This window comes from Eumetopias jubatus, unplaced genomic scaffold, assembly GCF_037043125.1.
Source record: "Eumetopias jubatus isolate StellerSeaLion01/CBP00866 unplaced genomic scaffold, mEumJub1_p1.0 scaffold_9, whole genome shotgun sequence".
Taxonomy (NCBI): domain Eukaryota; kingdom Metazoa; phylum Chordata; class Mammalia; order Carnivora; family Otariidae; genus Eumetopias; species Eumetopias jubatus.
The window spans coordinates 124,355,792-124,381,117 of record NW_028274815.1 but is presented as its reverse complement, the minus strand read 5'-3'; the positions used below and the strand labels follow the sequence as shown (position 1 = coordinate 124,381,117).

Sequence of the window (25,326 nt, the reverse complement as noted above, 5' to 3'; positions counted from 1 at the left end):
CTCCCTCTCTCTCTGCTGCTGCTCCTCCTGCTTGTGCTCTCTGTCAAATAAATAAATAAAATCTTAAAAAATAAATAAATAAATAAAAGGAATTTTCCCATTTTCAAAGCAAAAATATGGCAAACAGGTATGGCTAGTATTTCATTAGCCTCAACTATGTGTCTGGCACTTTACATACATTATCTCAGTTAATGATCATAACTCCATGATGAAGAAAAAGAAAGGGAAGTGATTACCTTAAGGCAACACAGTGTATGGTGAAGAGGGATTTAAATCCAGAATTTCAGAGCCCAAGCGCCTAACCATCTTATCGTATTTCTTCTTTTTGGATATTTCTTACCTCAGCTGCAGTAAATTTTTCCCTTGGCCCAGCTGTAATCCACAGTTTCACCCCAATTAGCTTCTCAGATGTGATTTCATCTTTTAAGCTAGAAATATGATTTTTAAAGTGTTAGATCCATAATTCAAGCCAATTTAGGAATTATTTTAGCCTCTAGACTACATGGAACCAGAGACCACAGAGGCCCAGCGATGAAGGGATTTAGAGGTACGTGGTACAGCCTCTCTCCCGAAGTAAGAATCCCCTCTATAGGCTTGTCCCCAGATCAGCCTCTGCTCAAACACTTCCTATAGGCCAAGAAGTCCAAATCCAACCATCCAAGAGTATAAAGAGTCCTCCAACTGCTAATTCAATCAGCTCTGCTATTGGCTGGTATGATTACACATCCTTACCCATTAAGAAACACCATTTACACACACACACAAGGACAGAGAGGTGTTCTCATCTTTCCTTTCCCTAAACTGAAGTACTCGCCCAAGTTAAAGTATGGAGAAAGACTCTAACCTCCTGAAAAGTTGTATATGTATAATTAGAATAATATTTTGATTTGTGATTTGGGAGACAATATGCCAATTGCCCATTTTCAAAAGAAATGTTTTTATAATCATTTAGTTACTTCTGAATGATCCTTAAATTGAACTCCTCCTACCTAAACAACTGCTTACATAAGAAAATAAAGACTTTCCAATTATTACCAGCAGGCTATTGTTATCACCTAGAAGGGAAAACAATATACATGGTCACCTCTGAATCTTCCAATTACTCCGAAGTCTTTTCTGCAAGGATTTATAGCCATTGTTGGTGGTAAATACTTCTTTTTTGGATGCATTGAAAACAATGGTGCTCCGAAGCTCTTTCTCCATGGTTACCTTATGGAAAAAAAGAAGAGATCAGAAAAAGGGAAACAAACAATATTCCAAAAGACCCTAAATTGAATAGTCTTCTAATTTATCAAGAGAGGGCATACAGCTGCAACCTAGCTATGAAATCCCTATGATTTTCAAAGGTTGCAAGTGAAATGCATAATCACAGCCACAGAAATATAAGGCCAACTCTGGCTTTTGCCTATTTCTTTTTTTTTCTTCTTTTTTTATTTATTTCACAGAGAGAGAGAGATAGCGAGAGCAGGTACACAAGCAGGGGGAGTGGGAGAGGGGAGAAGCGGGCTTCCTGCCAAGCAAGGAACCCATCCCAGGACCCTGGGACCATGACCTGAGCTGAAGGCAGACGCTTAACGACTAAGCCACCCAGGCGCCCCAGTGCCTCCTGTTTCTTGCCCTGGCCTTCCCACCATACTATTCTCATAACCCTGCCCTGCCATCACCCTATCTTTATGCCCTTAGACCATGTTTCCCACTTGATTTCTCACTGCTAACTACTGTTAAGTGTGGGGCACAGTCTTCTAGATTCTTTTTATACATAACTTACAATTTTTTTATGATATAGGATCCTATAATATGCATTACTCTGCAACACACTTTTTTAACCTAACCTTTTATCTTTCCATGTCAGTACACATGGATCTACCACATTTTTTAAAACTGCTACACAATATTGCATTTATGGATGTAACATAATTTAACCAATCATACAGATGAACATATTTTTTTCAAAATTTTTGCTAGTAAAACAATGCTACAAACATTATCTTTTTTTTTATTTAAGATTTTATTTACTTATTTAACTGAGAGAGAGACAGTGAGAGAGAGGACACAAGCAGGGGGAGTGGGAGAGGGAGAAGCAGGCTTCCCGCCGAGCAGGGAGCCCGATGTGGGGCTCGGTCATGACCTGAGCTGAAGGCAGTCACTTAACCAACTGAGCCACCCAGGTGCCCCTACAAACATTATCCTTAAACATGATGTTTTTCTGCACTATCCCTATTTGTAGACTAAATTCCTACCTGTTGAATGGCTAAGTAAATTATTTCCAAATTGCCCTCCAAAAATTGTATTTTTTACTTCCATTAATACTAATGTATTTGTTTGTAAATAATCCTATTTCCAATCTTTTTCATCTTTGCTAGTAAAATGAGCAAAAAAAAAAAAAAGTCCCCACTGTTTTAATTTGCACTTTGACATTAGTAAGATGGCTATCTTTCTCTGTGTGTATCAGCCACTTGTATTTCTTCTGATTTTCTTGCTCATGTACTCTGTTCATTTTTCTACTGGGTTTAATATTTTTCTACCTGATCATTAAATACTTTCATAAATGTACTTGTCTTTAGACTTAGCTTCTAGTAGCTTTTTGGGTTTGGTTTGGTGGAATTTTTCAGGATATACAGAAAGTTTTAAATTTTACAGAGTCGAAAGTATTCATCTTTTCCTTTCTGGCTTGTGGATTGCATGACATATTTACAAGAGTTTTTGCTGTGCCAAGATTACAAATACATACAAGAATGCTTTCTTCCAGTACTTTGTTATGTTGGTTTTTAAGATTTAAATTTTGGCCTAGTTGTAACTTATTTTAGTGATCAAAATGAGACTCATTATTTTTTTTTTTTATTACTAGAAAGCTGCCAGGCACCAAACCACCTTTTCTTCTTTTTTTAAAGACTTTACTTACTTATTTGACAGAGAGAGAGAGAGAGAGCACAAGCAGGGGGAGCGGCAGGCAGAGGGAGAGGGAGAAGCAAGGCTTCCCGTGGAGGAGGGAGCCTGTCACAGGGGGCTCAACCCCAGGATCCCAGGATCATGACCTAAGCAAAAGGCAGACACTTAACCAACTGAGCCACCCAGGCACCCCCAAACTACCCTTTCAATGCTGATTTGAAAGACCACCTTGGTGGGGCGCCTGGGTGGCTCAGTCGTTAAGTGTCTGCCTTCAGCTCAGGTCATGGTCTCAGAGTCCTGGGATCGAGCCCCGCATGGGGCTCCCTGCTCAGCGGGAAGCCTGCTTCTCCCTCTCCCACCGCTCATGTTCCCACTCTCGCTGTCAAATAAATAAATAAAATCTTAAAAAAAAAAAAAACCCACCTTGACTACATAATAAATTCCCGTAGGTATCTGTATTTGGATCTGTTCTGAATTCCATTACGTTCTATCTGCATGCAAGTTCCTGCTCAGTTCCATACTATTTTAATTACAACTTTATACTATCTGGTGGTGCTGCAGAGCTAATCCTCCTTATTGTCCTTACTTTTTAGAATTTTCCCGCCTAGCCTCACATATTTCCTTTTTATTCCATTTGAACTTTAAAGTTATTTTCTCATCTTAAAAAAAAAAAAGGCTCATGATCACAGCGCCACTCTCTTTTCACGTTCCAACCATCCGTGTATACGCTTGTCTTCCCAATGTGTCCATACAATATTGTACCCAGCTTTTCCCACTTTCCTAAAAGAAAAGCGTTCATGGTTAGGTTCGTGGTTGTACGCTCTCTTTCGTGGTTATGCCATAATGAACTCAACCACCGCCTTCATGGGCGTCTTTTCAATGATTTTGCCATCACAAACACACTGGAATTTACATACTTCTGCTTTTGCCATTATTTTTGCTGTAGGACAAATTCCTAGGTGCACGATTCCTAGGAAAAGGGTTTGAGACTAGATGTTACAATTCCTCGTCCAGTGATCTTTCAAACTCAGCAAGACGACTACAAATCCGCTCAGTCGCAGGCGACGGGGATTCGAACCCAGTGCGACGTTCGGCATCCGGGCCTACACCCGCGGCCCCAGTTCACTTTACCCCCATGAATCTCGATTTTCCGCAAGACTGGCCCAGAGGCCTCAGGAACAGGCCGGCGAGGCCCTCGCCTGCTCCCAGGCCGCCCCAACGGCCCGGCCGGCTCATCACGGTCGGAGTCCTTCTTACCTGAGGCCCAATGACCACCATCTTCACCTGACACCACCCCGCATCCAGCGGCCAGGTATCCAAGGCCTCTTAGCAACGGCGCTGGTGAGGCGGCGCGCCGGGCAGAGGTGCCCTGGGCCGAGGTGCCCTGGGCCGTGGACCTACCCCCGGAGCAACGTGATGACGGCTGAACGGAAGGCGCCTTTCCGCCTTGAGCGTCACGGGGCTGGAGGACGGGGGGCGGAGCTAATAGGGGAAGGTACCATTGTGTTGGATGAGGGGGTAAACCCAAACAGAACGTGAATTAACTTTATGCCAAAGACAAGCCCATCGCGCTTCGTCCTTTAATATCAAGTATTCTTAGAGACTGATAAAAATGGTAGGACCCTACGGCCCAAACTTCGCTCCACCCTGACGGAGAAGAGCGAAGGCTTCCGGCGGGACGGGGGGGATGCTCCAGCCTGGACCCAGGGGCGCAGGTGCAGAGCGAAGGGGCGAACCGGGGTGGAGCTCTGCGGTTTGGACCGTGCGCCGGGGTGGAGGTGCCCAGAACCCAGATTAGCGGCTCCGTGCATGGTGTGGGAAGGCTTCGGGGTCCTGGGAGCCCAGGAAAGCCTTCCCGGGGGAGGGTGGGCAGGTTTAGTGGTGCGAATGGTCAACTTGAGATAGTTCTTCCTCGTTGATTAGCCCCGCATTTCTGAGCGCCACCGTGCCAGGCCCTGGATATGGCGGTTGAAGCCGCCCTCGGGGCCTCCGCAGATGGGGAGTTAGACCTTGGCCAGATCCTACAAAACAGTGAAAATATAAACTGTATTACTAAGGGAGCTGTGAGGGCCCGGAACTGGTCTGAAAGGCGCCCAGGATGAACAGAGATATGATTGATACTCATTAAGAAGTGTAATATTCACTAAGGCAAGGGCTGGAGAAGGAGCTGCTATGCCAAAGAGGCAAAGCCAGATAGAGGTTTCCTGCCATCGCCATCAAAATGAAAAGCCAGGCGCCGGTAACCACAAACAGGCCCCCTTTCCCTCCAGGGGAGCGCGCCTTGCTCGCCCTGAGAGAGTGTGGACTGCAATGCCACTTCCTTGCGGGTTCAAACCAAGAGCAGAGACATCCGGCAGTGTGGGTTTACATTTATTTTTTTTTTAAGATTTTGTTTATTTATTAGAGAATGAGAGATCGAGAGCACGAGAGGGAAGAGGGTCAGAGGGAGAAGCAGACTCCCTGCTGAGCAGGGAGCCCGATGTGGGACTCGATCCCGGGACTCCAGGATCATGACCTGAGCCGAAGGCAGTCGCTTAACCAACTGAGCCACCCAGGCGCCCTTGGGTTTACCTTTATGTTTGTTACAATCTTCAATAGGTACAGAGTAGTAGCAGTTTTAGGAGCTTGAAACACGCAACTCGTTCGTTGCCTTTACTGTTACTGCAGAGGTAAAAAGAGAAGAGGAGAATTCTCTTGATGGGGATGCTGTAATTTGGTGCAAAATTAATAAAGATGAAAGTGATGTGTTCCCATTGGAGAGGGTGTAGGCTGTGCCACTTGAGGGTTTGGACAGGTCTGGAGTTCCTTCTGCCTGATGTACAGTCAGCGTTTCATAGAAAACCAAGTTCAATTCCCGGCTGTGCCTTGTACCAGCTGGGTGACCTCGGGCAGGTTGCTTAATCTTTCTGAAAGTTCCTTATCTGTAAGGTGAGGTTAATAATTTCTAAAATGCTGGCTTATTGTGAGGATTGTTTTTTTGTGTTTTGTTTTTGTTGTTTTTGTTTTATTTGACAGCACAACCAGGGGGAACAGCAGAAGGAGAGGGAGAAGCAAGCTCCCCGCCGAGCAAGGAACCCGATGCGGGACTCGATCCCAGGACCCTGAGATCATGACCTGAGCCGAAGGCAGACGCTTAACCGACTGAGCCGCCCAGGCGTCCCTATTGTGAGGATTGTTGATAATGCAGAACGTGCTCAGTAAACATAGACGAAGCATGATCAGTTCAATATTATAGTTCTTCTTCATTTTTATTTTCTATCCTGGTGAAAATTTTGTGACTTTACAGTCTTAGACCACATGGAAGCATTATGTGTTTCACAACCCATAGCAGGTTGTGTACTTTTGACAGTACTGTCCTGTTAACTGACAACTACACTCTCGCTTTTTGCTTTGGGAAGTTGGGGGAATGTGGGCCTCTCCATCATGTTCCACGTTTGTCAGTTAACAGTTGCTGTTATGATGGAAACCAAATCAGAGTGTTTCTTTCAAAGTTCTCAGCACATGCCATAGGGTAACAGTAACTTTTCCTGACCCAGCTTGGATCTCCAGTACGTCAGTGTTAGTGTCATTGGTGTGTCTTCCATGGTCTTCCAGCGTCATCCCCGTTATTCCTGGGGCAAGGAGCTGAGCAAAAATAAAAAGGAAGAGAAAGAGTGGGGTTAGGAGGAAAAGGCAATAAAATCGCCAGCACACACTGATGTTAAAGTTCTCTCCTTGTCCACAAGCCAAAAAGCCAATAAGCCCACCCTGAAGTAGCTGATGAACCATAGGTTTATGAAAAAAAGACCACTTTGCCACTGAAATAAGGCAACATGATCCATCCTACTTGGTTTTGTGGGTACTGTTACCACAGTTACCACATGAAAGCTTCTAGTCCCTTCCTTGAGTCAAAATCTGGCACAGGTGCATCCCTGGGCCACATGCCTGGCCCTTGCAGCAGGGGAGGCTGGGAAAGTGAGTATCTAGCATTTTCAGCTACTATAAGTAGAGGTAATTACTCCCCTTCATCAGGGCTCACGAGCTAGAAGATTCCCCGGACATAGGAAAGGGTTCAGGTGTCAGGCAGGCAAACCTAATAACAAATGTCCAGTACCACCCACAACAACAACAAAAAAGATACCACCGACAGAGAAAAATTAGAGCATGTTGAGTGATAGCCTATAGGCTTATTACATCTCTGTCATTTTACACATGGAGATAAAAATCCAAACACCAAGAGGTCTTTTGGTAGAGAGATGCTGGTTGCCTACCCCACATTTCCCCCTTCTCCCTTAGTATTAGAGCCTGTGTTTTTAGGGGTAGTTATGTGCCCAGCTAATAAACCACATATCCCAGCCTCCATTACAGGTAGGAGTAGATGGCTAATGAGCAGAAGCCATTGGTGGGGGCTTCTGGGGAAGCTCTGTAAAGGTGCTATTTTGCTCTTCCCTCCTTGCCTCCCTTTTCCTTGCCCAGGACAAAGAAGCAGTGACTAGAGCTCCAGTTACCACTCCGTGGCAATGCGGCAGTCCTAATATTGGAAGCCAATTGCCGAGGATGGCAGAGCAGAAATGCAGAAAGCTTCTGAGTATCTAAGACCTGTCCAACCAGCCTTGGACCACCTAACAACATTCTTCCTTTATGTGCTGGAAAAATATTTGTAACCTTATTTAAGGCATTGTTACTTTGAGTCTCTGTTACTAGCAGCAGAAGGTAAGGAAGGTAATTCCTGAGGGATACCAGCTGTCTTCAGTGGCTACACAAGTGCTTCTCTTCTAGTGGTCCAAGATGGTCTCATCCTCTGGTGCATAGGAAAATCCCAGGAATGCACTCGAGGCCCCAGAACTACTGGCCATAGTGTCAGGAGTGCAGCCAATGGACTTTGAAACAGCTTCCTGGGTGAACTCGGGGTCAAAGTGTTTCAGGTCAGCAGGTCCTGCCTGTGAATAGAAACCAACGGTGAGATAGGAACACGGGGGGCAGAGCTGCCAAAGGAACCCACAAGCCCTGGGGCACCTGGCTGGCTCACTTGGTAGAGCATGCAACTCTTGATCTCGGGGTTGTGAGTTCAAGCCCATGTTGGGTGTACAGATTAATTAAAAATAAAAATTAAAAAGCTTTTAATAGGGGTGCCTGGGTGGCTCAGTCGTTGGGCGTCTGCCTTCGGCTCGGGTCATGATCCCAGGGTCCTGGGATCGAGCCCCGCCTCAGGGTCCCTGCTCCGCGGGAAGCCTGCTTCTCCCTCTCCCACTCCCCCTGCTTGTGTTCCCTCTCTCGCTGTGTCTCTGTCAAATAAATAAAATCTTAAAAAAAAAAAAAAAGAACCCACAATCCCTGAGAGGGATGTTAGGGCTCCCCTCTGAGGGCCTCATGGACACCCACCTTTACCTGTCACTTACGCCTGTGTTTGCATTAGTCATCTTATTCCACGTGGCCCACTAACCACATATCAATTCCTCTAACCTCTGGCACCCTGCCTGCGCCACACCAACCCTCTGACAAGTCTAGTCAATATACACTTACTGAATGCCTACCAGGCACTGTTCCTGGCACTGGAAATACAGGAGAACAAAATGGAGTGGGCCCCTGCTTTCATGGAGCCTATATTATGCAGTGTGGGAGGACTGAAAATGAGCATGCACACAAATAGACAATCTGGGGTGTCGATAGGCCTTACGAAGAAGACTGATAATGAGCATGCACACAAATAGACAAAGAGACAATCTGGGGTGTCGATAGGCCTTACGAAGAAGATAAAATAAGGTAATATGGTAGCAGAGTGACTGGCTGGCTTTTGCCATTTTGGAGGAAGACCTGTGTATCAGATTTAATGGTCATAAGTCCTCCACTTGCCATCCAGAGGTGGAGTCTAGCTCTCCATACCTTTAATATGGTATGGGTTTAATACAGGTTAGCCATGTGACTTGTTTGGGACAATGGGACATTACCAGATGTGCAGCAAGCCAAGGCTTGAGAAACACACATTGGGAGTTGTTCTCTCCTGCTGCACTTGGAACCCTATCTACCATGTGAACAAGCCCAGGCAAGCCTGTTAGAGTAGGAGAGGCCTCAGAAGGAGAATCCAGTTGCCCCAGCTGCTGGCCAATTCCCCGGCATTTGAGTGAGGCAGTTCTAGATCCCTGACATGAGAGAGCCCAGCAGAGACCATCTGGCCTGGCACGGGCCAAAAAAACTCACCCAGCCAACCCATAGTATTGGAGTGAAATACAAAATTGTTTTAAGCCACCTCGTTTAGGGGGTGGCTTGTTAGGCAGCATGAGCTAAATGAATCAGCCTCTTTGTGAGGAAGGCACAGTCTCTGGAGAATACTAGGCCACCCAGGTTTTCTGAAGTGAGCAGGTGAGCAAGTGGAAAGGTCTGCATATCTGCTTGAGTATGCAAGCCTTAGGTTGTAGAACCAAAAAGACCATGGTTTCCAACTTCTCAAAAAGGCCACACGGCACAGTGGTCCCGGCTCAGGGACCAGCATTCCAAGACCAGAGTGTAGATCCTGGCCCTGGCTCTTGTTAGCTGTGTGGTCCTAGACAAGACCCATGTTTTCTGTTTTTTACAAATGATATCAATGCTAAGGATACTTATTCAAGGTCTCACAGTGGTAGGTGACAGAACCAGGAATCCACTCCCAGTATGTCTTACTTTCAAGTCCACTCATCACATCCTATTACCTCCCTGTCTAGCATTTTTTATATCATTCTCTCTCCAGGGTGTACATTCAATATTATCATCAGGGTCTTTTTTACACCCGCAGATAAAGAAACTTTTCAGCTAACTTTTGGACTGAGTGTATTCTATCTGACAACTGTTGTCAAGACTCTGGTGCTCAAAGAGACATTCATGCATGGGTAATTCACGAAAGGCGAGGTGTAAATAGCAAACATTGGCAGTGTTGAGGTGTGCAAAGTACATGGATGGAAGCAGCTTGACACTGCTGAACACTCTGTGGGTGGCTGAGTAAACCTCCAATGTCTGCTTCAAATGGGGCTCCTTTCATGCATACTACCACCGCTAATTAGTATTAGCGCTAATTAACAGCACTAATTAAACACTAGCCACCTTCACCATAAACGAAATTAAAACAATATGAGATGCCATGTTTTACTTAACAAATTTGCAAAGCTAAAAACAGTAACAACTGCACCCGTTGCAGAGAGGAAGATGACAATTCTCCAGTCGACCCTGTTGACAGGAAGTGGATTTTACTCCCCACTGCGCAGTTAAGGCAGTAGGAATCAAGAGCCTAGGGAGTGCCTGCTGGCTGGCTCAGCTGGGGAGAGCAAGCGACTCTTGACCTCAGGGTCTTGAGTTCAAGCCCCACATTGGGTGTAGAGATCACCTAAAATTTATTTATTTTTTTTAAGATTTTTTTTTTATTTATTTATCAGAGAGAGAGAGAGAGAGAGAGAGAGAGAGACAGAGGCAGGAAGAGGGAGAAGCAGGCTCCTTGCTCAGCAAGGAGCCCGACGTGGGACTCGATCCCAGGACCCTGGGATCATGACCTGAGTCGAAGGCAGACGCTTAGCGACTGAACCACCCAGGCGCCCCATGAGATCACCTAAAATTAAAAAAAAAAGAAAAAGAAAAAACCTAAAAATGTTCAGATTCTTTGACCTGGTAATTCCCGCCTGGAATCCATCTTAGGAAATAATCAGAACCCAAGGCAAAGATATACACTTAAGGGTGTTCATTGGTACTTTTATGATAAAGAAAGAATGATAAATAACCTAAAGTTCACCATTAGGAGCATGGTTGAATAAATTATATCACCAACAGAGGGTTGAAATATTATGTAGCCATTTAAAATGATACTTAGAAAGGTTTATATGATTTGGGGGAAATAATGAGATTGTTTCTAGCAAGAAAAGAAAGGTAAGGGGAGAAGATATCTATATGTATAAAGTATGACCTATGTAAAAACGTACAGAAAAAGACAGGAAGGAATATACCAGTGGCAGTTTCTCTTGGGCAGCGAGATAATAAGCTTTTCCTCCCTGCTGCTTTAAACTCTGTTTTACACACCTTCTATAATGAATACATGTCGCTTTTATTATTAGGAGAAAAAAAGTTATACAGGGCTTGGTTCCGTCTGGATGTGCTATGTGACAGAGAGGGGTTTATTTACTTATTTTTTATTTTTTTTAAAGATTTGATTTATTGGGCGCCTGGGTGGCTCAGTCGTTAAGCGTCTGCCTTTGGCTCAGGTCATGATCCCAGGGTCCTGGGATCGAGCCCCTCATCAGGCTCCCTGCTCGGTGGGGAGCCTGCTTCTCCCTCTCCCACTCCCCCTGCTTGTGTTCCCTCTCTCGCTGTGTCTCTCTCTGTCAAATAAATAAATAAGAGAGCACGAGCAGGGGGAGCGGCAGGCAGAGGGAGAGGGAGAAGCAGGCTTCCCGCTGAGCAGGGAGCCCCATGCAGGGCTTGACCCCGGAACCCTGGGATCATGACTTGAGCTGAAGGCAGATGCCCAACTGAATGAGCCTCCCAGGCGCCCCTATTTACTTATTTTTTTAAGACTTTGTTTTTAAGTAGTCTCTACACCCAACATGGGAGTCGAACCTTCAACTCTGAGATCAAGAGTCACATGCTCCACTGACTGAGCCAACCAGGAGCCCCCAGAGAGTGCTTTAAACAGTGTAAAGGGCTCTTCAATGAAGGTTATTGGTGCTGAGAACGAAGGGGGGCAGCGTGACTCATCACACAGAGCTGGACCGGCAGTCAGGACTTCTGGGGTCTAGACCCTGTTTTGCCTCTAACTTACCGTGTGGCCTTGGGCCCTTGGTTTTCCCACCTATAGGAAGAGAGTTGGCCCGAATCCCCTCCAAGCTCCCACCAGCCCCAGAAGTCCAGAATCTGGAACACAGTGACTTCTTACCACGTTTGGGTTGAACGGTGGAGTCAGCCTCTTGTGGTACAAGTCATCCCAGTTTATGGGGCTGAAGAATACATGGTTCTTTATCTCAAGCTGCAGGAAGAAGGTGCTGATCACAAGTAGCCCTCCCCAAAGCACTCCTCCCCACCCCCCCCACCTCCCATGTCTGGGAGCTCCAGATCTATTGGCCACTGGCTGTCAAACCCTAAAACCTTTACTGGGAAAGTAACTCATACTTCCAGCTGGTTTCCTGGGACAAAGGGCTGTTCTGCAGCCAGGTCTCTTCCCTTCGCCACATCTAGAACCCAAACCCTTCTCCCCCATAGCATTCATTTATTCCTCAACTATTTACCGAGCGCCTACTCTATGCCAGCACCATGGGACGCGGTGGTGGTATGTCAGTGAACAAGATTGCAGAACTTGCCTTTGGGGTTCCCAGAGGATCTTGCCACCCCACCCACCTGCCTCAGTGCATCTTGATTCTTCTAGAATGCAAATCAGAAAAATAGACCACATCAGCTCAGTAAGGAAGGTGAAGGAAGTAAAGCCTCAAGAAAAGCTGCAGGTTCCTGGAGGCCCAGAACTTAGGACTCGGCCCTGGGCCTCATTCACTACTTCTTTCCTAATCTAAGCCAACGTCAGCATCAAGTTCCTCCTATCCCAGTGGGACCCTCTCCATCTGTGTTTCGCAAGGAATGATTCTCCAGCTCCCTACATCATAACCACTCCCCACCTCATGCCCTGCACGCTTCTTAAAAAGCCAGATCCAAAATATCTTGAGTGCCCAAGAAACAGATAACAATGGTTGCCTTTAAATTAAGGAACTGGGTGACTAGAGGGACTTTCTCTTCATATCCTTTGAATTTTGATCTATGGGAATGTATACCTTATTTGAAAAATCATACATATTTTTTAAGATGCAAATTTCCACTTAGAAGAAGGGCACCAGTCTTCATAAAAGTCCCCTTCTTGGGCACCTGCGTGGCTCAGTCGGTTAAGCGTCTGCCTTTGGCTCAGGTCATGATCCCAGGGTCCTGGGATGGAGTCCCGCATCGGGCTCCCTGCTCCGCACGGAGCCTGCTTCTCCCTCTGCCTCTGCCTCTCTCTGTCTCTCACGAATAAATAAATAATAAATAAATAAAAAATAAAATAAAATAAAATAAAAGTCCCCTTCTTTAAGCTGGCCAGGGATAGGTAGGCAAATGCCCTAAATGTTGCTACACTTCATGGTATCCAGCATGTGTGGCTATGGGTACCAACACTTAGCACTGGCCTAAGTGCTTTGCATATATTAATTTACATTATCTTTATAGCAGTTGTGAGCTAGGTGTTATTATTGCAGATGGAGAAACCGAAGCTTACATAGAAAAGTTATGCAAATTGCCCAAGGTCCTGCAACCAGGAAGGACTAGGAAGGTGGAGGAGGGATCTGAGCCCAGGTAGTCTGCCCATGCATCACAACCACTCTGCTAGAAGAGAAAGCAAACTTCCAGGGAGAAAAGCACTGTGGTCTTCCTTTTGTAAATTCAAATTATCTTTTGTTGAATAGAGAATGTAAGATTATTTTTCGAGTACTACTTTAATAAAAAAGAAATCATGAACTCATTACAGGAATTGAGAGTGAATTACTCATCTCTATATCCTGAATGCCCAGGCTGGCACTGGCAAAAACCAAGTCTAGTCCTCTCTCTGCAGAGAAACCAGAGGAATTTCTTAAGACTGAAATTGAGTCTTGCCATACCCCTGCTCAAAACCCGCCAAAGTGGACCACGCTTCTTGTTCCTGCCACAGGACCCTTGCACATGCTGTGCCCTGTGTTGTTACCTCCTCAGAGTGGACCTCCTCACCATGCCAGTGTAAATCCATTCCCTCCCATTACTGTCTGTCTTGGCTCGTTGTTCATTTATTTCCTGGTACTTGTCACACTCTGCAATAATTATATACCATAATGTTTGTTTGCTGTCTGCCCTCCCCCAGTCAACTTAGTAAGGGCAGAGACCCAGCCCCATTGAATCGCTAGAACCTAACTCAATGCCTGGCACATAGTAGGTGCTCAGTAAACATTGGTTGAATAAAAGAACTGGACTGAAGGAAGCAATCAAGCAGTAGCTTCTGTGAATTTCCAAATGAAGGAGTTCACAATGCCTGGTTTTGGAGGGCAGCTGTTAAGCTGCTTCCGCAGGAAGCTGAGCGCCCCCCGTTAGGGACCAGTGCTCTGCTCGCAGTTCACCTACAAAGTCTGATTTGGAGCCCAGCCGCTGCCTCTGGTCCTTGTGGAGAAGGCCTTGCAGGAGGTCGCAGGCAGCCACAGTCTGGCCCCCAGGGATCTGTAGTGGCTGGTACAGAATGTTCTCATACATCTGGGTCATGTCTTGGCTGTAGAATGGTGGCTGATGAGAGAGAGAGAGAGAGAGAGAGAGAGAAAAGCTGGAGGCTCATCCATGCTAAAGTGGGGAAAGGTCTCAGGGAGACTTGGAGCAAAGCCAGGTAATGGGAGGATTCAGCCAGACCGTGTCTTGTGCAATGGGTCACGCCGCAGACTGGAGAGAGACAGAGACCTCGGCTTCTGGCACAGAGGAGAGGACTGCCGGGAAGGCAGAAAGGGGGCCTCCCAGGAGCACCCCCTCTCCCAGCTCTCTTATCCCAGCTTGGGCACCAACTCTGCACTTTGCAAAGTGAACACTTTCCCCCTCATCATTCCGGCCCAGCCATACAGCCGTCTTTGAAGACGGGTAGTAATTTGTTGGATAAGACAAGGCTCAGAGAGATTAAGCCACATGGCCAGGAAGAGAGCCAGGCCCCACTCCGTGGCCAGAGCCCACCCTTTCCTGAGGCTCTTCATCCCGCCTCCTCTGCTGGCTCTTCCTTTTCCTGACTCCCCAGAGCACATTCTTTCATATCCCCCACACTCTGTTGGCGGAGCCAGCCCAGAGCAACACCTCTGCTGGGGTGAGTCTACACAACGCCTATGCTGAGCAGGCAGCCTAGGACTGGCCCCAGGGCTGGTTCCACAAACTACCAGCACTGAGACCTTTCTGGACTTCAGTTTCCCTCTCAGTAAATAAGAACAACTCCGTTTCCTATAGTGGCAGCCTCCAAAGGCTGTTTCTAGGTGCTAAGGGAGTAACATATGAGATGGTGTGTTGTAAAGTGCTGAACTAACGCTACTGAAGGAACATGCATAATCCTGACGTCATCTTTTTGAGGTTGGAGTAGAGAGATGGTTCATTCAGTTCCTTGAGAAGCCTGAGGAGGCCACACAAGGGAGAGATCCACCCCGATCTCTTCCCAGAGCCACATGTCCCTTGCAGATGGTTACACCCCACTCACCAGGCCTTGCAGCATCTCGTAGAGAACTGCCCCCAAGCACCACCAGTCCACTGCCCGATCATAAGGCTCTTTACGAAGCACTTCTGGAGCTAAGTACTGTTGAGGAGAAATACATGTATATGAAAGATAGTCGGCCTCAGTTTCCTCAACTGTAAGCAGAGTACTTGGAAGAAAAGATCACCAGGGGTTGATCCTGCTGTCATATTCACTTGGCTGTGCATATGTTCAATCAGCATCTATTTGCCAAAGGCCAACTCTGTGTGTGACCCTTTGCCAATGTGCTGGAGACATAGGGGAGATCAGGCAGGACTGCCTTGTATAGTTGTATAAGTGGTGCACCATACAAAAGTACCAGCCAAAAGGATATAGGGAGATGTAAGCCTGGCTGTGATTAACTCACCAAGCCATAATGCTAGTATAGGGCTATATCTGGCAACTTTATTAATGTTTAATAGAGTGACTTTTTCTAATTAACGTGCCCAAGGGGGTACCTTTATCTAATTTGCACAAAAGCATCCAGTTGGTGTCCTGGGAACAGGAAAGCCCTGTGAGTACTCAGAGTGCAATGGGGAGACTAATGGTGAAGTGTAAGCAAACGTGGCCCATACTTGTACTGGAAACCTCAGTGACAGAGAGATGGGTAGGAATCAGGAAAGAGGAGGTGACACGTGAGCTCATATTGACAGATGAATGCATGCCACAGAGCTGTGCCTTCCAACAAGAAGAGGATCCGAGGCAGAGCTGTGCTTTCTGCCAAACCCAAGGGCTTGGTGACCCCTTAGCCTGGCATCTCTGCCACTAAGGAAAGGGGTCTCAGCAACCGACAGACCCATTTTGAGAGACTGTGTGAGTCTGGGAGGGGCAGGAAGTCACCCAGACCTGAACCCTATGTAGGACTCATTTAACCTCCCAGGACGCTGATTTCCTCCTCCATAAAATGGGGTTGCAGGATCCCTCCCTGGGGGCTGTTTTAAGGCTCTGTGATAATCTACGTGTAATATGATATGTGTGTAGGCCTTGAATAATGGGAGCAACCATGGGTACTCTTGTCTGTGTTTCCTGGCATCACAACAGTGCCTGAGTTATGGAAGAGATGGCGTGTTGGGACCCCATGTCTCCTACACAATCCAGGGTATCCTATGCCCTGCTCCTCGCCCCTGGCAATGTCCAAGGAAGGGATGGCTGGGCTGTCAGACTTTGGGACACCAGCTCTGTCCAGGGGACACTGTGCCATATGCAAACACAGATAATGGCTCTTACTCAGAGAGATCAGCCGTCCATCAGCTGCCCCAAAACCAAATGGAGGAGGCCCAGCTGAGATCTGAGATCCAGATTTTCTAGCATACAGAGAACAACAGAGCAGCTAATGTCCTGTCCCACGCCAGATCAGGAGGAGCTTCCCGGTCCTGCAGCCCCTGCCTCCCAGCCCCCACCCAGATATCTGTCAACTGGGAGCCCCTTTGGATCCAAGGTCCAAGGGTCAACACTGGTGGGAGTCCAGGGAAGGGTTTTCACCAACAAGGTTCCAGGGAGGCTTTGGCAGGACACATAGACATGAATGAATTACTGCTGAGACCCACAGATTTTAGCCCCCCAAGCTCTTGGCAGCTGGAAAAGGGGAGTGGACCAGCATTTTACATTTGCAAGCCCTGATCTTAACCGTCAGGCCAAGCCCTCCTGTCGCACATGGACTTCACCCTGTAGGGCAGGCTGTCCAATATGGTAGCCACTCATCACACGTGGCTACCGAACACTTGAAATGAGATTGATCTCATTTCAAAGACTTAGTTAGAAAAAGAAGAATAAACTATCTCAACAATTTTATATTGATTGTATGTTGAAAGGACAATATTTTGTATATATTGGGTCAATTAAAATATATTACTAAAGTGAATTCCACCTCTTTCTTTTTACTTTTTAAATGTGGCTACTGGGAAACTTTACATTGAGTATATGGTTTGCATGGCTATTTCTATTTCTTTTTTTTTTAAGATTTTATTTATTTATTTGACAGAGAGAGACACAGCGAGAGAGGGAACACAAGCAGGGGGAGCGGGAGAGGGAGAAGAAGGCCTCACACCGAGCAGGGAACCCGATGCGGGGCTCGATCCCAGGACCCCGGGATCATGACCCGAGCCAAAGGCAGACGCCCAACAACTGAGCCAGCCAGGCGCCCTGGCTATTTCTATTTCTATAGGACTGCATTGCTGCAGAGCTTCCCCAACAGCCCCCAGAGCTGGTGCCCCCATTACACCGACAAGGAAACCAAGGCAGAGAGTACACAGCGAGCTCAGGGCAAGGGCTTGGGTGACAGGAGTGAGCCTCCCCCACCCCGGGAACCTGTTGACTCTAACCTGTTGACTAGAACCTGTTGGCTCTAAGCAAGAGTTGAAGCTCAACCACTCATGGCCTGGCCTCTGACCTCTCCTACAAGGTTTGGCTTACCTCAGGGGTGCCACAGAATGTGGATGTGGTCTCCTCAGGCTCTACCCCTTCTTTGCAGAGGCCAAAATCCGTCAGTACCACGTGTCCCTGCAGAGGAGGGTGGGCGGGGGCTGGAGGGTGGTCTAAGCTAAAGGTATGGTCAGGCCTAACCCCAAAGCCCAGATGCTTCACCCCAGGGCAGCAGCTGTGGAGTCAGCTATAGGCTCTGGCCCAGGCTGTGGGCTCCACTTAGAGACACAGAGCTCCTAGACTGGATGCCAGGAGCAGTCCAAGGGGCAAGGTGGGGGGATAGCATTCCACTGTCTGCCCCCCACCCCAGCTTATCACAGACTAAGACCCATGCCCTACAACATGGCAGCTCCAGGAATGTCCTTGCTGAAGGGGACTGGTGGTGGCAGCTCCCTTGACAGAGGGCTGGTGTCTCAGAAAGGAACCATATCTTGGGGCAGCCGGGCAGGTGGGTGGCTGGTGGAGGTCATGGAGTGAGTGGATACTGTGGGGCTCTGCTTAGATCCCCCCTTTAGGAGCTGTCATGCCCATCCCCCCACTTCTGGGATGTTGCCCTCACCCAAAGTTACGCCCCTCCCAAGGGGCAATCCACACCCAGTGACTGGTCGATGCAGGGGCACAAAAGCCCAGCCTCCCTGCCTCAATTTGGAATGGTTCTAAAGAGTTGCTCCAGCTTGGGCCCTCCCCACCCCTGTCAGATCAGCCAAGGCCTCCTCAACTGCAACCACAATGCAGGTGGGCTTCCTCCTCTGCCCAATCCTGCCTCCTCACCCCCTTAAAGCTGGATCTCGTAAGAGCATTCCCCAATAACTATCTGCACTCAACGCTCCATCTGTTTCCAGGGGACCCAGTCTAAGACATGGAAAGACTACAAAGTCCAAGAGCCTCTACCTGGCTCCACCCCTACCCCCCACAGACCTCGTACACACACACACACACACACACACACGTATGTGCACACATACTCGAATGCATCCCTACCCATATGCACGCAGGTACAATGCTTGCACACACACGCATAAGCACACAGCACATATGTGCAGCTATGTGCATGCATGCACACACACACACACACCAACCTGACAGTCCAAGAGAATGTTCTCTGGCTTCAGGTCCCTGCAGAAAACAAGAGAAACGAGCACCATGAGGTCTCACTTAGTGAGGAGAGCTGGGAAGCCGGGGTCCTGGCAGGAGGACTATTGCTGGAGGCTCACAGAGATGTGGAGGGAGAATCCAAGGAGAATGGGCACTTGATCCCAGAAAGGAAGCTCCTACTCTACTCCCACTGCTGGGCCGTCCTCCTCGGACAAAGGGCCAAGTTCACCAGGACCTAGGGGTCCACACAAGCCCTGGCATTTGTGGCAGAAGGGCCAGGCCTGGCTGAGCCACAGGCGGGCCTCACCTGTAAATGACGTTGAGGGAGTGCAGGTAGCCAATGGCGCTGGCCACCTCGGCGGCGTAGAACCGGGCCCGGGGCTCCAGGAACCGGCGTTCCCGCTGCAGGTGGAAGAAGAGCTGGAAGGGGAGGAGGTGTGAGAGAGGGTCTCCGGGTGGGGGCTGCAGCTGCTAGAGGGCAGGGTGCGGGGCAACGGGCCCAGTCAACTGTTCTCTGAGCTGTGATGTACTCAGATGGAAACGGGCGTGCTTGGGGCACCGGGGGGCTCCGTCGGGTAAGCATCTAATCTGACTCTTCATCTCAGCTCACACCTTGATCTCAGAGTTGTGAGGAGTGCAAGCCCCATGTTGGGCTCTGTGCCAGGCGTGGAGCCTACTTAAAAAAGGGGGGGCATGCTGGCCCCCACCCTACAGAGCAGTCGTGGGTGTCCAAAGTGTCAGCAGGAGAGGTTAATTTGCATGGACTGAGCAGCTACCGGGTTCCAGGGTCGAAGCCAGACCCTTTCACATCTCTTACCTCATTTAATTCTCATGACTACCTTTAAGGTATGAAATACGACGCCAGTTTCACTTAAGAGGAAACTGGGAGGGGTCGGGTGACTTGCCCAAGGCCATGTAGCTCATAACTGGCAGAGCGGCCATTTGGCCCTGGGTCATTCAAAGATGTGTTTTTCCTCCCCCCTGGGCAATAAGATGCTCAGAGCTGTCAAACTGAGCCCAGCCTAGGTCTGCTCGTGGGCCAATTGCTTTGGTCTGTTTTGCTGGCCTTGGAGAGGCCTTTACCTCTACCAGAGGACTTAGGGATCCTGAGCAAAAACTCCCCTCTGGGTATCAGGCCGAAAGTCATGAGGTCACACAGGTTCAATCTGGGATCACCTGCCCAGAGAGACAGAGTAAAGTCCAGGACAGAGCCCAGCTTATCCCAGCTGTGCTTCTGGGTCACCAAGTGGCCTTGGGTCTCTGTTTACCACAGGGACCAATCACCCCCACCCAGTGGTCTGTGGTATAAAAAAGGGGCATTGGAAATCTTGACCGCAGAGCTCCACTAACTCTGACCTTGCCCAGGTGTGCTGAAGTGAGTCTGGGCAGCCTTGCATGGGGGCAGTCAAGAAATGCTGTGGCCAGGAGCCAAACAGACTTGCATTCAAATCCTGGCTCTGTCAGGGACGGGCTGGGCGGCCTTGAGCAAGGGAGTTATCTCCTGAGCCTCAGTTTTTCAGCTACAAAATGGGTCTGTTGTGAGGATGAAGGGAGATCATTCCAGAATCTGGTACACACCGGGCACGTAAGAGCCCAGCCCAGGGAAGCCTCCCTAGGGGTCCACCCACCTCTCCCCCGTTGACATAGTCGAGCACGAAGTAGAGCTTCTCAGGCGTCTGGAAGGAGTAGCGTAAGCCCACCAGGAAGGGGTGCTGTACATTCTTCAGCAGCACACTGCGCTCTGCCATGATGTGGTTCTGCTGTGGAGTCATAGGCAGGGGCCCATGTCACAACCCGCCACAGCCCCTTGTACCCTGGCACAGCCCACATGGCCTCACTCACTCATGGGGGTTGCCCTGCCCAGGACCTTCTCATGCCCCTGCTCAAATACCCACTGTGGCTCCTTAGTGCCCTCAGAGCCTAGTAGCCAGGATTCTGAATGGTCAGCCTCATCCCCAGCCTCATAGGTGCAGCTCCAGCCCCTGGGTCAGAAACCTCTGTCCCCCTCCCCTGGGGCGATAAGGCAAGCATACGTGATTACTGCGTAAAAGGAGCCACATTCATGCTTTTGTTCATGCTGTTTTTCCTGCCTGGGCACCCCACATTTGAGGCCAGCTGCCAGGCCACCTCCTTCCTAAAGACCTCCCCTATGTGCTATGTGCCCTCACGATGTCATTGTTAACATTAATTCCCTCGCCTGAGTCCTCTGATTGATAGTCCTCTCTCAGGGCCTGCTCTATTCCCCCTCAGGGGGCTGGGTTAAAGAGACTCAAGTCAGCTGAAGAATCTAGAACCCAGGATGGCTGTGCCTTGAGGGGCCTTTGGAGGGTATAAAGGCCGCACATCTAGGGAGGCTGGCAGCTAGACAGGGCAGAGGGCTTGTCGGCCTTGGAGCCCTGAATTTCCTGGGGGAAGGTGGAGGGCTTGGACAGGGTCCTCCCAAAAGCCCTCTAGGTGAGCCAGTTGGCCCAGCTTCCTTGAGAAGGGTCAACACCCTCAGCACCACCTGGTCCTATGTCTGCTCTGACCACAGCTGCACCCAGCCCCATGGGTCCTTCAGAGCTGGGACCCATCTTGGGAAACCACCTTAGGCTGGGGTCGAGAAGCAGGATGGGAAATGCCTGAGCACCAGTTCTGGTACCTCTTTCTCCTTTAAGATGGACTTTTTCTGCAGCACCTTCACCGCATAGAACATCCCATCAGACTTGCGCTTGGCCAGCAGGACCTGAGCAGAAGCACAAAGGCAAGGCCCCGCGGAGGCCGACTCCTCTGAGCTTCGGATTTCTCCATCAGCCCCTGGCTCTGGCCCCGAGTCCGTGATTTTGCATGTTGTGAGCTCCTGCTTTGCACATGCAAGCGACAGGCAGAGGGTGGAGGAGGCCAGGGGAGGGAAGACCCAGGCCTCCCAACCTCACTGTGTCACTCACCTTCCCGTAGCTCCCTTTGCCAATGACTTTCAGGAAGTCAAAGTCGGTGGGCCTGGCGCTGGCGGGGAGGGGAAGAGCACACGTCAGCATTTGTGAACTTGGGAAACCTGGCTCCTGAGATCAAATCCAGGCTTCTCTTTAACTTGGAAGCTGGGGAATAGAGGGGGCTTTCCAAGAGCCAAGCCTCCTCCCCACTGAAGCATGCCATGTGCTCCCAGCCAAGAGGGCTTGGGGCACTGGCCCCTGCCCCTGGGGATCCACAGTCGAGTAACCAACAGGCAAGTTGGGGAGAAAACCAGACACAACTGCATAGAAGGCAAGAGATCTGGCCCCCCAGACCTGAGAAGGGCCTGAAGGGTGGGGAATTGCTAACAATGCAGACTTTAGGGTGCATTTGAGGCATGTGACTCAGCATGGGCAAAGGCTGGGGAATTAGTGGGAGATAAAGCTGGGGCACAGTCCTGGGTCCCAGGTGGCAGAGGGTCTTGATGGTAGACCAGAGAACTTGGATCTGATTCTCAAGAAGAGGGGAGCCAGGTAGGAGAGGAGTCAGGTATGAGGGGAGCCAGGGAGGAAAGTTGCTTGAGAGACCAGAACTCACTTTGGGTTGGCTGAAGGTCCCAGGTTGATGTTCCCATTGGCCCTTGAGGGCTAAAGACATTTACAGAAAAGTCAGTAAGATCAGCAGTGACCGTGTGTTAGGATCCTCAGCACCCCACTTTCCCTTGGCCTAGGCCCTGCTCCCTTCTCTAATAGCCTGCCTCAGGCTTCCTCCTTCCTTCTTTCCACTTGTCTACCAACCCACCCAACCATCCACCATCTCATCTACTTCTCCTAACACCCCATTTTCTTCTTGAAGCTCTTGCCCAACTCTGTGCCCTGTTTACCCTGCAAACGGCCCACTTCCGTGAGCTCACAGTGACCCCTGTAAGCCCCCCAGTCCTGCTCTAGGTGGGCCCATCAGGCTGGCCTGAGCTTCCACAGATTTCCCCTGTGGAGGAAGTGAGCCCCCTAGTGGTGGAAATGGGAACCAAGACCCACTCACCTGAGGACTAGGGGTCCCCGCCTGGCTAGAGTCCATTCTATAAGCAGCAATCAGGTGGGCTCTGGGGACACAAGAGGGACCAGGCATGAGACAGCTGTTTTGCGGGAAGGAGTATCATCTGTCTAGGGCTTTAGGCACTGCGGCGCTCTCCACTCCTCCCCAACCCTGTGCACCTGCCACGGTCTGAGCATCTCCTACCCAAGGCCAGTGACCCCAGCAAGGGACAAGAACTGATGTACCCTGGGCCCAGCTTCTCTAATCAGATATCTCAAGAGAGAGCCAGGGGGAATAGCCAGGGGTATCCTTCCCAGGCTGGAGCTTTTCAAGTGTTGGGGACTGCCAGTACGGCAAGATCCCTGTGAGCCAGGGCAGCTCTGGAAGTCCAGGATGGCCAGGGCTGGAGGGCTGGGCTCCCCAGGCTCCCAGACAGGCATATGCAACCCTGAATTCCTGTGGACAGCCCTGAGCTGGGATCTGTGTTGTGTTGACTATTATCTCCTTGCCACATGGACTTCTACTTAATGCCCCTAGAATGGCAGCTGCCCTGGGGGCCTTGGGCCAGAACCATGAAGAGAAGACCCATGCCTGGCTAGGGTCTGTCTGAAGAGTGTGACCAGCTGGTCTATGCAGCTAGGAGCACAGTGTCTTTCCTGCTCCCTGCCTGCGGCGTGAAGGAGGCTGGTGTGTCCGGGCCCTGGCTCAGGATGCCCATGGCACACCCCTGCTTGGAAGGCCAAGGCTAAGACCTGAGATCCCACCTAAGAACTCAGTTGCTCATGGAGGCTGGACATCCAGGACCAGCTGCACATCCCAGGACCACAGCCTTGACCCGCTGGGGGACCTGGGCTGCAGCCTAGCCCCTCTGGGTAAAAATCACCCATCTTTACAAGGGAGGATCCTAGAGCAACCACCCCCATGGACTTCTTGGGCACTGACAAAGTGACCCCAGGGGAAAGGAGGGAATCCCCTAGCCCAGGCTGCTCCAAAAGGCCCAGCCCCGTGGGGCCCTGAGAGCACGAGGTGCAGAGCTGCCTGATTGGAAGTGTAGCCTGGCTTCAGCCAGCGCCCTGGGGTCCGTGCTCCCCCTGAGGGCCCACAGCGCTGCCTCACCCGCTCCTGGGCTGACCCCAGGGGGCCCCTTTGCCGGGCCCTGGCCTCTCTGGCCCCACGTACCTGCGCAGCCCGAGGAGAGGCCACTGAAACAACCAGCAGTTGGAGCCGGAGGACAGACCATGGACAAGAGAGCCTCCCTCTGTTCTCCTAACAAGGACCGAAGTGTCAGTGCCTGGCGCCGGCCCGGCCCCAGTGCCCAGCCCAGAACTGCAGGCAGCAGCCGCACGGGGGCTGTTGATGTCACGTGGGATCCAGCGGCGCTTAAGATGGGACCAGAGACCTCGGTTCCCTCGGGGACATCTCCTCCCCCTGGGGGGGGTGGGTGGAAGGGGGGGCAACAGCTGCAGGAATGCCCTGCTCACGCCCGGGACTTGTTCGAATGTGTGCCAGCGTGTGGCTCAGGCTGTGTGTGCGTGTGCGTGTGTGTGTGTGTGTGTGCGCGTGTGTCCGTGTGTGTGCAGGGGGCTTGTCTAGAAGAACACATGCTCCCTGGGGCCTACCCAGGCCTGGCGTAGACAGATCATCATAAAGCTTCCAAAGAACTCATCCACGGCAGCTGAGAGCACTTTGCCTTCCAAAAATCTGCAGGTGTTTCAGGGCACAGGTGTCTGGCCCAGTCCAGCCAGCCTTGGTCTTTAGTCAAAGACTAAAGTGCTGAGCACTTGGCCCTTTGAGCCCTTCCTTGCTGGCTGCTCCAGGGCCCTGGCCCACTGTCTCCAGGGCAGGACTGGTTGGCTCACAGCTCTCCAGTTGTGTAACTGGCAGGAATCAGCGTCCTGGCCAGCATCCTGGCTCATGAAGGCCTGGCTGCTTGGTGCAATACTTAGGTACTCACGGGGTCCCTTCCTCTCCCCAGGAGCTCATGAGGGGTGTTCTAGGGGAATGAAAGAGTTGACAGGGCCTGACACAGCCCCTGCCTTTCTGGAACTTTCTGTGTGGCTACTGTATGCCACACTTAGACCTCTGCAATTCACCACAGTGGAGGGATCCATGGGGCCAGGGCTAAGAAGGTTGGCCAGGGAGGGACCTGAGCCCACTGGCCTCGGGGGTACTCTCTGGGCTCTGAAGAACAGGGGACCGGGGGGTGCCAGCGAAGCAAACCCAAGTGAACAATGTCAGAGCCTTCCCTCTTTCAACAAAACAGAAATGTTGAACCAATACACAGATGGGCAGGATGTCATGTTGACAAAACACATACCCACAACAAGGACATTTCTTTTCAATAACAAGACCCTGATAGGCCTTTATTCAGCAGCACTGTTCAGAACAGGAGAATAATGATAACAATAATCATAACTGAAATGCCCCGCTCAGAGTACCCGCCGGCTATGGCGCTCCCTCTCTTCACCTGACATCCCTTTGCAGGTGCAGTTCCCCTTCTCTATCCCCCCTTTCAGTTAAACTCCTTGAAAGAGTTGTCTGGATTCAGTTTCTACTCCTTCTCCTTTTCTCTCTAACACCCATTCCAAAGAGGCTTGAACCCCAGCCCTCCACCGAGACCCGGGGCCCGTGACTCCCACGTTCCAGAGCCAGTGATGAGTTCCTCAGCCCCAGCTCGCCCAGGTTCTCAGGAGGATTGGGCACACCTGGTCTTCCCACTTGGCTCC

The 25,326-nt window shown here is 49.9% G+C and overlaps 2 protein-coding genes across 2 annotated transcripts in view; both read right to left on the bottom strand.

Annotated features, from left to right (window-relative positions):
- IFT52 (intraflagellar transport 52) overlaps positions 1–4,326 on the bottom strand; it is a 45,286-nt gene extending 40,960 nt beyond the window's left edge. The window contains 3 exon segments of the mRNA XM_028121981.2: positions 341–428; positions 1,085–1,209; positions 4,147–4,326. Of these exon segments, the coding sequence (XP_027977782.2) occupies positions 341–428; positions 1,085–1,209; positions 4,147–4,167 (234 nt within the window). The 5' untranslated portion in view covers positions 4,168–4,326.
- Positions 4,327–7,643: 3,317 nt separating this feature from the next.
- On the bottom strand, positions 7,644–24,036 carry SGK2 (serum/glucocorticoid regulated kinase 2). The gene is made up of 13 exons (XM_028121984.2): positions 23,780–24,036; positions 22,607–22,667; positions 22,163–22,212; positions 21,562–21,619; positions 21,276–21,359; positions 20,263–20,394; positions 18,942–19,054; positions 18,619–18,655; positions 17,531–17,617; positions 15,086–15,181; positions 13,990–14,145; positions 11,759–11,848; positions 7,644–7,808 (listed from the first exon to the last, which is right to left on the bottom strand). Exons 2-13 carry the CDS (start codon positions 22,640–22,642, stop codon positions 7,644–7,646), a joined length of 1,104 nt encoding a protein of 367 aa, XP_027977785.1. The 5' UTR covers positions 22,643–22,667; positions 23,780–24,036.
- Between the last annotated feature and the right edge of the window lie 1,290 nt (positions 24,037–25,326).

Excerpts from the sequence above, each read along its gene's own strand:
- SGK2 (XM_028121984.2), bottom strand. The coding sequence starts at position 22,642 with ATGGACTCTAGCCAGGCGGGGACCCCTAGTCCTCAG. Across the intron at positions 18,656-18,941 it reads TCCCTCAACGTCATTTACAG|GGACCTGAAGCCAGAGAACA; the intron begins GTGAGGCCCGCC and ends TGTTTTCTGCAG. Across the intron at positions 14,146-15,085 it reads ACGAGATGCTGCAAGGCCTG|CCACCATTCTACAGCCAAGA; the intron begins GTGAGTGGGGTG and ends CTCTCTCATCAG.